Raw genomic sequence first — 12,444 nt, forward strand, 5'->3', positions numbered from 1 at the left:
AGACGTGGCTTAATTCTCTTCCTCCTCCGCTTGCAAATTGGTCTCTCTATGCATGTGATTTTGAGGATGGCTATCCCTCCATGTGCATTTTCTCTCTCTCTCGCTCTATTATTCTCTCTTCTTCTAGTGTCTTACATAATCCTGCTTTCATAACCGCCCAGTTAATTATGCAGAGGTAATACTTAAACCCCTAGAGCCCAGAGGTACAAACAGAAAGGTCCCAAGCTCACACCAACACACAGAATGCCCACACCGCAGAGACATTACGCACTTACACAAGCTCTCCACAGGAGATATCAGGATCTCAGCATCGCACTCAGTTACTCACATTACAGTCGTAAGACTGCCATCATAGTATTTGAGTCTAATCTAATCTCGAGTCGAAACTCTGGTTGTGTTGAGGTTGTGAATCGGTGATGAAAGTGTTGATTATTCTGTTATTCCATATGAAGTCCTCTCAGTCACGCAAGCCTTGCAGTATGATAAAAGCACATCACCATGGGAACAGACTATCCGCAGCAATCCAGCATTGAAGCATCAATTAAAGCAAGGGCCTTTATTACCCTGATAACTGTGATTTTACTTTATTACGCCATTTGTTTTTAATAAAGTTTAATCAGAGTTAACCCGCTTGTAACCTTTGTGATGGAATGAAAGGACTCTTCCGTCTTTCTTCTATCCCTTACAGACTAATTTGAAACTCTTACTTCCTCATTTTCTTACCCCATCGCCCACCCTTTTGTACAATTCTTACTAAAGCGCTCCCTGATAATTAACCTTTTTAATAAAAAGAGGATAATGTTGCATATTTTACATAATATCTTTCCAATGGGCTTGTAATCCTCTCTCCCATTCGCAGATAATGCTTTTAGGACCATATAATTTCAGATTTTTAATGAATTTTTAATCTCATTAGTGCTGGCTTTTTGTTTTAATACATTTAAATTTCAAGCCTGAAGTCACATACTCTTTCAGGCCCTAATATTTGTCAGTTTTCGTTCGTTTTAGGTTCAGTATTCTGCTGATCATTTACTTCTATCCCATGGAGGTTAGAGCTGCACAATGAAACAAAAGTTTGATTGATTGCGGATGTGACAGAAAATAAACATTTACAGTAATTTACAATCTATTTGCCATTTGAAAACTTTTTAGTGAATCAGCAAAACCGATGCATGAAACAGTATTAAACATAAGATTGAATGTTTGTAACAAAAGTTTCTATAGCAACGTTTTCTCTATTCATCTAATATGATTTTATGTACAAAAATAGTCTGAATTGGTAGCTATGAATTTTGGTTGATACTGAACCAAATGAGTTTAGATGATAAAATAGCATCTCAAATGGTAAAAATTTGCAGAAGTATTATAGAATCTAATGGATGAAAACTTATTTTTTTTAATAAATCAGTCAAACAGATGCATTAATCAGTGTTAATGCTCATGAGGTATAACAACTGAACTCCTGAGTACACTGGAGGGCATTTTTGATCCTTCCTGATTACTTGTTTTGACCCCACTCAATCTATGAAAGAGATCAGAGTCGGGAAATCCAAATAAAAGTGTTGTGTCTGTGTAAACAAAGTACAAATAGAGAAAACAACAAAAATTCCTCAAATTCCGTTAGACTTGGGCTTGAAAATTCCTAACATTCCTTAAATGATACTATTTTTATTACAGCTTTGACTTTCCCAAAGGACATTATTGTAAGAAGTAAACCTGTTTCTTCCTGTAGCTCTTGCACACACCAGAACAAATTAACCTTTGCTGTAACAGCTCTTGCACTGTCTTCCTGCAGAGACTCGGCCATCTCCAGCAATAAGACCCCTCACAACAGCTCCATCAACCACATCGAGAGCGTCCTGCAGCAGCTGGATGAGGCTCAGGCTCAGATGGAGGAGCTCTTCCAGGAGAGGAAGATCAAACTGGAGCTTTTCCTTCAGCTCAGGATCTTTGAGAGGGATGCCATTGATGTGAGTTCACTGTATACTTGATCAAGTGTCTGTGGGGGACAGTGTGTGTTTTTCATGGAAATAATTCAATGGAAATGTCAATTCTGTCAACTTACTCACCCCCATGTCATTCCATATGATTTTCTTTCGTGGATACTTAAATCCCTATTCATTTTCATTGTAGTACTTTTCTGTTCCACAGAAGAAAAAGTCTTGCGGGTTTGGAAATAATGAGAGTAAATAATGACAGAATCCTCATTTTGAGTGAACTATTCCTTAAACTAGGGCAATATTCCCATCAGCACACAGTTTGCGACTCACTGATGTTTAATATGATTTACTAGCAATTAATAAGCATAATGATGATCTGCACCCAAACGTGATTACTCCCTCTTTCCTGTTTGCACGCTTACAGAAGCACACACTCGATGGAGGAAGTTACACACACATTGCCCTCAACATATAAGAGCAAGTCAGGACAGGTCTTTTTGTTTATTGTCCTGGGTGATCTTGCTGTGTCTGCATTAGTAATAATGACTCTCAGACTGCGCTAATATGTTGTATCTTATTTTCCAGATTATCTCAGATCTCGACTCATGGAACGAGGAGCTGTCACAGCAGATGAATGACTTTGACACAGAAGACCTGACGCTGGCCGAACAGAGACTGCAGCACCACGCTGATAAAGCCCTGACCATGAACAACCTCGCCTTCCATGTCATCCACCAGGGCCAGGAACTGCTGCAGTACGTCAACGAGGTGCAGGCGTCTGGTGAGTCAAACATGCCACTATGGGCTTTTCAGTATATGTACATAATAGCTATTTGCACTTCAGGTGCAAATTTGGGGTTGCTACAGTTTTTCTTTGGAGAGAAATTAATACTTTTCAGAATCAGAATCAGAATGAGCTTTATTGCCAGGTATGTTTACACATACGAGGAATTTGTTTTTGTGACAGAAGCTTCCACAGTGTAACAGAATGACAGTGACAGAGATCTCCTTTTCCAGTGTGTATTTAGCCTGTTTATAAAAGACATTGTCCCCCTTCCTGTGAGCATATTCTTTGGCCTGACGGAGCTGTCTGAGTTTTGTTTTGTCATTGTTGTAGGTTAAATGAGTCCTGGTAGGAATGCACATGTCTTCACAGAAACTGATATAAGATGTTACACCGGCAGACTCAACGCGCTGTCCGGAATGGCGTCTTTCAGCCAGGTTTCCGTGAAACACAGAGCAGCAGAGTTTGAAAATCCTTATTTGTCCAGGAGAGCAGAAGGAGTTCGTCCGTTTTGTTGGGTAGAGAGCGGAGGTTCGCCAGATGGATACTAGGCAACGGCGTTCTGAATCCGCGCTGCCTTAGCTTCATGAGGGCGCCGGCTCGCTTCCCCCATCTGCGCGTCCTGAAGCGTTTCATCAGCGCCGCAGCTCCCCCGACTGCAATGTCCAGCAAAACATCAGAATAGTCGAAAACCGGTGAAATAATGTCATAACATTTTTATACATAACATTTATCGAAAGTGACATTAAAGGCATTTATAATGTTACAAAACATTTTCATTTCATTTCTATTCCTTTGAACTATACATTCATTAAAGAATCCTGAGAAAAATGTTTCACATTTTCCATAAAATATTAATCAGCACAAATGTTTTTAACATTGATATTAATAGGAAATGTTGCTTGAACACCAAATCATTATATTTGAATGATTTCTGAAGGATCATGTGACACTGAAGACTGGATTAATGGCGACTAAAAAAATCAGCTTTACCATCACAGGAATAAATGGCATTTTAAAATATATTAAAATAAAAAAAAGTGATTTTATATTGAAATAATATTTTGCAATATTACTCTTATATAACTTTTTTTTATTTTTACTTTTACAATTTTGATCAAATAAATGCAGCCTTCGTGAACAACTTGTATTCTCAATTAGCTGTGAGTTGTTTATGATCATTGTTTTGAACCTACACTCAAAAGAGTGTAGAAAGAGAGAAAACTGAACTAATATATACCGAAATAATACATATATATATCTGCTGTATACTACCAGTGGTGTATTGTAACGAAGTAATAATACTTTGTTACAGTACTTAAGTATTTTTTGGGAGTATCTGTACTTTACTTGAGTTTTTATATTTCTGCCAACTTTTACTTTTACTTCACTACATTTCCTAATTAAAATGTATACTTTTACTCCGATACATTTCCCGAAGCATATTCGTTACTTACTACAAAATAGTCAGAAGTCAGAAGAACACAGACTGCAGGAAAGCAGGTTTGACGAATCAGTGGTCTGGCGTCTGCAAGTTAGACTCCTAAAAACACCTTTGCTCATGTGCAAACAAGTGCGTGGATACGCGCACAACCGCGGATGATTCATTTTCCACTCAAGTCGAGTCTGGGGCATGCGATACAGCATCGTCTGCGATAATATGGTAAGTGTTGTTGTAATGATGTGCTATCTGACATTATCAAGTATATCACAGAGAGTGCACGCACATAATTTATTAGTCTATTAAAACTCAAAATTAAAGGCATTCTAAATTGTAGACGGCAAAAATGCTTCTGTATGCTTTTTTTATGTTTATATAATTTAATATAGTTAACTTAATCTATATCACACAAAGACTACTGTTTTTCTGCAAATACCAGCATGAACACATTTAATAATCATTTTATACAAGTTCAGTAACGCAATAAGTGACTTACATTTTAGACATAATATTGCTTGTTTTTGCTCAATTTTGCCAACGAAAATAGTTCCAAAGATCACAGCACTGGTTTGCGTCTCTGAGCAGCAATGGACGGTGTTTACTTATTGAATGAATCAGCTTTTTGGACAAATCGGTTGATAAAAATGATTCAGTGATTCACTCATTAACACAGTCAAATGCTTTGTTCCTGAATGAATCAGTCGTTTGAATGAATCGGTTGAATCTCAATGACTCGCTCATTAACAGTCACTTGCTGTCACCTACTGGTGGTTTTAATTTCACATTTCGACTGTTTTGTTCATGTTTTAAATTATTTCAAATATCAGTATTCAACGTTTTATGTTAAAAACAAAACATTTTTTATCCATCTGTAACTGCAGGTTAAATGGATCCATGTTCCCTCTGAGATACATAAACCGTGTAAATACATCTAAATGCTATTTCAGATGCAGATTCCAGAAATGTTTTCTTATGTTGGAATGAAAGACACTAAGTACTGGATGAAGTGCTTCTTATTCTTACCCAAAAATTCAAAATGGAAGAAAGAGTTAAAACTGAACACAATCTTGCTACTCAAGCCGTGTATGAATTTTTTTTATATATATTTATTTGCTTCTTTTCCATTTTGCATTTACTTGTACTTTTACTTTAAATACTTATGTATGTTTAAGATTAAAAAATTACTTTTCGTACTTAAGTACAATAAATATCACATACTTTAAGACTTTTACTCAAGTAATATTCTAAACTGTTACTTCAACTTCTACCAAAGTCATTTTCTGGTAAGATATCTGTACTTTTACTTGAGTATGGCTTTCAGGTACTTTATACACCACTGTATACTACAGTTTGGACCAATACACGCTACCTTTAAAACATTGTCCTCATCTAATCCTCAGTCCTTTGAGCTCAGACTGGCATAAAGTGAGACACCTCACATAAATGATGCTATAGGTCATTCTCAGTGGTCAATGGCCACAGAGCTGTGAGGCAGTATGCATATGTATTGGGCTATGTACATTTTCCGATTGCAGATATGCATGTTGGATTGTAATGTTGCTCTCACCGTCATGGGAAATGACAGATACGTGTCGGCATCTTCTACAGCACTTCTGTGCTCATTTAACTTCAACTGTCCTTAAACAAGAATTTTCATTACAGCAGTTTCATGATTGTTATGGAATAACATGAGAGCTGAAAATGTGGTCGTTTCTACATGGTTTCCAGGTGTCGAGTTGCTGTGTGACCGTGATGTGGACATGGCCACCCGTGTACATGATCTGCTGGAGTTTCTACATGAGAAGCAACAAGAGCTGGACGTGGCCGCAGAGCAGCACCGCAGACACCTGGAGCAGTGTGTGCAACTGCGCCACCTACAGGCAGAAGTCAAACAGGTAATGGTTCAGGCTGGTTCAGAAAGGAATACTAGCTTACTGCATACTGCTGAGTATATATTTTATACTGCCGACTGTTTTTGAATATGGTATATTACACTGCGCTGATTTGTGTTTGCTAATCTCTTCACTTGTTGCAGGTTCTGGGTTGGATCCGTAATGGCGAGTCAATGCTGAATGCAGGTCTGATTACGGCCAGTTCACTTCAAGAAGCTGAGCAGCTGCAGAGAGAGCACGAGCAGTTCCAGCATGCTATCGAGGTTAGTTCTCCTCATATTTAGGTTCAAACCTTTTCATTCTTAATCTTCTTTCACCTCCCATTTTCCTCTTTTTCACCATTTCCTTGACTCATTACTGTAATTGTAATAGCTCAAACCATGATTATTGTCAACATGTATTAGCGCTTACATGCCCATACATATGCATATAGATGTTTCTTCAACTAAGGGCACTTTTTGACCTGTGGGCTGCAAACATAAACTCAGTTTTCACTCAAATTACTTTAGAATTTGTCCACTAATAATGACCAACAATTTCTTTTTTTCTACACAAACAAATGTCATTACCACCACGTGTCAATATATGTATTATTTACCAGCATTCTTTGGTGTAAATATTTTAAACATTTCTGAAATAAAAGGGCTGACTCCTTTGTATTGCTAAGGCTAATTTAATACCTAGTATTTATACAATTAAATTATATTTTCTTTTCTTTTTTTAATAATTTGACAGAATTGTGGCTTGATTGGAAATGACACGTGATAAAGAGATTGTGATATTTTAAGTGATTTTAACTTTTTTCTTTCTTTTTCTTTTTCTTTTCTTTTTTTATCCCCATATCTCATATTTCTCAAGCTTTCACTCACACTGTTGTCTCTTCATAAGTCCACAAACTTTTTTTCTTAGTTATACTATATGTGACTGTACACCACAAATGAGGGACAGATGTAATTAATGTAAAATAAATAAATGGTTTATGTCACACTTTGTTTGGATTGTCATGTTTTTAAACATTTTTACATTTTTTTTTTATAATTTCCATAGTTTAAACATTTTAATTTGGGTCTGGAACAATAGTAAAACAAAATCTATACACTATCCTTCAAAAGTTTGGCATCAGTATATGAATATGTTTATGCAACATCTTAAAGTCAATAAAGACTTTTATAATATCACAGAAAATGGTAACACTTTAGAATAATGGTCCGTTGTTAACAAGTAACTATGCAGGAAGTAATAGGTAGGCTAGTACTACATTAACACTTAACTTAATACTATTAACTAATAGAGAAGCAAGATTAACTAAGCAGTAAGTAAATTTAGGACAAAGGTAGTTACTTATTAGATATTTGATAATTACTAAAAAAATATATCCTCATTGAGAACTACTTGCGAACTATGACCAATTAATAAAGAATAACCAATTAATTACTAATCACAACAGTAACGTCTTAAAAGTGAACAATTGGGTTCTTTGTTATTAGTTAATAGTATTAAGTTAAGTTTTAATGTAATACTACCTATTACTTCCTGCATAGTTAATTGTTAACAACGGACCATTATTCTAAAGTGTTACCCAGAAAATTTCTATTTCAAATAAATGCTTTTGAACTTTCTATTCATCAGAGAATCCTGAAAAAAAATATGTATCATGGTTTCCATAAAAATATCAAGCAGCTGTTTTCATCATGTGACACTGAAGACTGGAGTAATGGCTGCTGAAAATCCAGTTTTGCCATCACAGGAATAAATTACATTTTAACATATTATTATTATTATATATTTATTTTATTTTTTTACAATATAACTGTTTTGCTGTATTTTCTATCAAATAAATGCAGCCTTGGTGAGCATGAGAGTCTTCTTATGAAAACATTTTTAAAAATCCTACCCCATGCTCTATTATAAATAGTAATAATAACTGGCAAGTTTCCAAGACAGTTTTAATGTGACCTTTACAGCGTTAAATATACAACGTTAAATCTTAAGAAAAATCAGCCACTTGAACCTAAAAGTGTAGTAGAAGAAACACATGCACACAGCAACATGAAACCTCATAATGTCTGAACATATTGATTGACCACAATCAATATGTTCAGACATTATGAGGTTTCATGTTGCTGTGTGCATGTGTTTCTTCTACTACACTTTTAGGTTCAAGTGGCTGATTTTTCTTAAATAAGATTTAACGTTGTATATTTAACGTTGTAAAGGTCACATTAAAACTCTCTTAGTCGGCTGTTTATCTGCAACTGGAGCTCATGGCTGATCCTGACATGCCCTGAGCTCCTGCACAGACAGCCTGTTTGCTTTCCACTTCCCCCCTTTAATGAAGAACCAGGATAACATCAGATCCGCTGTCACTGTATCATTATTGGGAACCTGAAGGCACAAAGACTGCCTATCAAAGGAGCCTTCTCATTTCCTCCTGCCATCAGACTCCTGTTCTTGCCGTTTCTGTACTGAATACTGAGGGATGCTCAGTTTTTCAAGATAGAATCTGTAAACCACACTTTGTGGACGAATAATGAACTATCAGTCGTATCTCACCGTCTGTTGTCTTAAGCCATCTGACTCCTGCCCCTCTATCTTTCTTTAATCTTCGTCCATTCAGGCCTGCCGTTTCAGTCCTTGTCTTTTTGTGTTTTATCTAACATGTTTTCTCTTCCTCTCAATAGAAAACCCATCAAAGCGCCCTACAGGTCCAGCAGAAAGCCGAGGCCCTGCTGCAGGCTAATCACTACGACATGGACATGATCCGAGACTGTGCCGAGAACGTGGCCTCCCACTGGCAGCAGCTCATGCTGAAGATGGAAGACCGGCTCAAGCTGGTCAACGCATCTGTGGCCTTCTACAAGACCTCCGAACAGGTCTGTAGAAGGGTTTGTGTGACTGATGTCGTGTCACAAGTTGTTGTCACGTCATATCTGTGCATTTAAGCATAGATTGAACACTATTCATTGACCAATCAGCATCCAGGTCTTTTATAATTCATGCTGTAATGAGTTTAAAAGGCCAACAGGCAGTTGAGGGCTCATCTTCCTGTCTATGCTGTAGGTGTGCAGTGTGTTGGAGAGTCTGGAGCAAGAGTACAAGCGTGAGGAGGACTGGTGCGGTGGAGCGGACAAACTTGGGCCCAACTGTGAAACTGACCACGTCACCCCCATGATCAGCAAGCATCTGGAGCAGAAAGAGGCCTTCCTCAAGGTAACTTATCCAAAATCAAAGGGCACATCATTTTTTTTGAGTCAGATCGATTCACATTCATTCTGACTGCTCTAACTGAATCATCTGAAGTCAGGCAGTCAGTAAAACAAACAGAAGGTATCGAGATACTTAACACGGAGTACAAAAAGCGCTGGATGAAGTAGATATTCACCTACGAACAGAAAGCTACTTTTTCAGAGGTAACTTTGAGAAGATTCGGCTACAGCTGTGTCATGTGAATAAGCAGCCATTCACACCAAAAGTGTTTCCGCCCATACACCCATTTTTCAGGTGTTTTCCTATGCGAACATGCGGTAGATGGACATTCAGCTATTTTGTTGCTCTTTAAAACATTTAAAACGAGTAGTTTGGTCTAAACAATCTCAAGTCTTACATAAGTGTGTAATGGTTACATGAAAGCCAGACATACTCTAGCAAAATTAAAACTTCTCTTTTTAACACAAGAATAGATTGAAATTAAGCGTTGTTTTGACAGTGTTTGGTTGATTTCTCTGTTGCATTCTGTGTTTCAGGCATGCACCTTGGCTAGACGGAATGCCGACGTGTTCCTAAAATACATGCACAGAAACAGTGTCAGCATGCCGGGGATGCTGAGTCACGTCAAAGCACCAGAGCAGCAGGTCAAAAGTGAGTTTTGGCCCACCGCTTTGTCAAAACAGTCCAGATAATGACTCAGAAATATTGCATATAGGGTAATATACATTCTGACTGTGTATTATCCAGCTTATGAAAAAGCTATGTACTAAATATATTAATAAATGGACAGGAAATATTGATTGTTAACTTATTTTGTGAGAAGTTGGAGGCTGTGAAGTGATGCAAGAGACATCACTGGGATAGCAGTCAATTATACATTTTACCAGACATTATGCAAAAATATATAAACTGTAGAATACCACAACTGACCATTCAGAATCAAGCATTCCAGAGAGACATATAATAAACACACCGTACCCCTCATATGTCCCTGTAGTATTTCAAATCCTGTTCCACTTTTCAAACCACAAGGCTACAGATGCTGCCTCTGTGCATGTTTTCCTCTTATTTACCAGTCTTCCCTCTGCTGGCTCTCTGGAGATATGACAAAACACAGTCTGTCTTCCCCATAGGTGTTGAGATCCAGTTCTTGTTGATCTTACGTTTTTTTTTCTTTCTGTGAGCCATCTAAAATAGCTCTGGTCTGCCATCTAATGGCAGAGCAGTGCGCTGCACCCTCACTTGAGTTTTTAGCAGCTGTTCCACTTTGGCCCACTTTAGCCGAGTTTAGAATGTGTGCATTGTGAATGTGGCCCTGTTCTGTTCTGAGTGTGCTTACAGTGACTCAGATAAGGAAACTGTAAATGGGTCAGGCCTCCGCCGTACAGAGAGGGCAGCTTACTGCAAAATGGTGACAGTATTACTCCACTGGGGATCATCACATTACCTTCATGCTTCACACACACACACAAAACATTGTAAAGTGCATCTGCTTGTATAGCTGTTTTATCTTTAGTGCTGTCAATTTAACATTCATTTAGTCAAATGAATTAATATATGTTTAATTATGTACATGTAATGAGCAAATAATATAAAGGCATTTAATCATCATCATCATTATAAAAATAAAATACTACTAATAATAATGGATTTTCCATAGGACTGTCAAATCGATTGATCGCGATTAATTGCATCCAAAATAAAAGTTTGTTTACATAATTTGTGTGTATATATATATATGAATACACACGCATGCATGTATATATTTAAGAAATATATGTAATATATATTTATATTTCTAATATAAATCATATATAAATATGAAAAAATATATATACATATACATATATTTTTTAAATATATACATGCATGTCTGTATTTATATATACATATAAATATATACAATATGAACACATATCATGTAAACACAAACTTTTATTTTGGATGCAATTAATCGCGATTAATCAATTTGACAGCCCGAATTTTCCTACATTAGAAAAATTAAATCATTTATAACCCATTTAATTGAAATTGATTACATTTTAAATTAACATTAATCTAAAAATATTTTAATTATGCATTATTTTATCAAATAATAGTAGATCTATTATTGTTGATATTTTCCTATCACCAGATCAATTCAAGCAATAGCCATTCAAGCTTCAATTAACCATTCAATATTACATTTTATAATTAAATGGGTTAAATTTTATGTAAAAGTATTTTAATAATAGATAGAATTAAATTTAATATAATACAATAATTTAATAATATTTTTATATAATAATTGGAGTCAATATTTTGTTTATTTCTCTAGTTATTTTTTATTGCTTGAAATGCACTGATGGTAGAATAATAATAATAGTATTATAGTTTTTTTCTTACCATCAGTGCAATTTAAGCAATAAACAATATAATTCAAGAAATACTATTTTTTTTACAACTCTTTGTGATGTCTATTCAGTGATTTACTCGTCTGCCATAATATTGTTTGAATTATCTTAATGTGGAGCTTTCTCAGAAAAAGGTCAATTCGATTAAATAATCTGCACATTTTGTATCTACTAATTTCTATTGATTGAGAGCACTAGTTAAAATACATATTAAATATAATGATTAGCATGATTTCAAGTCAAGTCAAGTCAAGTCTGCTTTATTGTCAATTCTTCCTGTTCAGTGACTTACCCTAGTGGTTAAAGATCTGGGCTGGTGTTTAAAATGTTGTGCTTCAGAACTGCGGTGTACATCATGGTTAAGAATGATTATGTGTAATTTTATAGATATCCTGAATGAATTGCTGCAAAGGGAGAATCGGGTCCTGCACTTCTGGACCATGAGGAAGAGAAGGCTGGACCAGTGTCAGCAGTATGTGGTGTTTGAACGCAGTGCCAAACAGGTTTGATGTCCCTCTCTTCCTCCATCTGCTCCTTTGATGTCTGATCAGTCTGATTATTCATTTTTTCTTGGCCCAAGGCTGAGACTGACAGACTCATGACTCACTGCCATGGCTCTAATTAAACTGCACAGAGACATTATAATTAAGTCATTTACCTTTTTTGTGTGAGTGTTTTGATTTGGACATTTGTGCAGTAGAGCCATAGAGTTTGCTTGGAGAATCACAATAATAATTAATATATGGGAAAAGGCCTATTGATTAAAATATCACAACCATGCACATTT

General features: G+C 36.2%; 1 protein-coding gene across 14 annotated transcripts in view; it reads left to right on the top strand.

The window, feature by feature from the left end:
* The window catches only part of LOC107696598 (triple functional domain protein), a 114,035-nt gene that overhangs the window by 73,250 nt on the left and 28,341 nt on the right, over positions 1 to 12,444 (top strand). For all 14 annotated transcript variants that reach the window (XM_016497025.1, XM_016497030.1, XM_016497021.1 and 11 more), the window contains 8 exons: positions 1,796 to 1,970; positions 2,526 to 2,721; positions 5,894 to 6,060; positions 6,201 to 6,320; positions 8,739 to 8,930; positions 9,118 to 9,267; positions 9,801 to 9,915; positions 12,045 to 12,160. In XM_016497025.1, coding sequence (XP_016352511.1) covers positions 1,796 to 1,970; positions 2,526 to 2,721; positions 5,894 to 6,060; positions 6,201 to 6,320; positions 8,739 to 8,930; positions 9,118 to 9,267; positions 9,801 to 9,915; positions 12,045 to 12,160 — 1,231 coding nt within the window. The remainder of the gene's footprint in view (positions 1 to 1,795; positions 1,971 to 2,525; positions 2,722 to 5,893; positions 6,061 to 6,200; positions 6,321 to 8,738; positions 8,931 to 9,117; positions 9,268 to 9,800; positions 9,916 to 12,044; positions 12,161 to 12,444) is intronic.

The sequence above is a fragment of the Sinocyclocheilus anshuiensis genome, unplaced genomic scaffold (genome assembly GCF_001515605.1).
Source record: "Sinocyclocheilus anshuiensis isolate Anshui unplaced genomic scaffold, SAMN03320099.WGS_v1.1 scaffold590, whole genome shotgun sequence".
Taxonomy (NCBI): Eukaryota; Metazoa; Chordata; class Actinopteri; order Cypriniformes; family Cyprinidae; genus Sinocyclocheilus; species Sinocyclocheilus anshuiensis.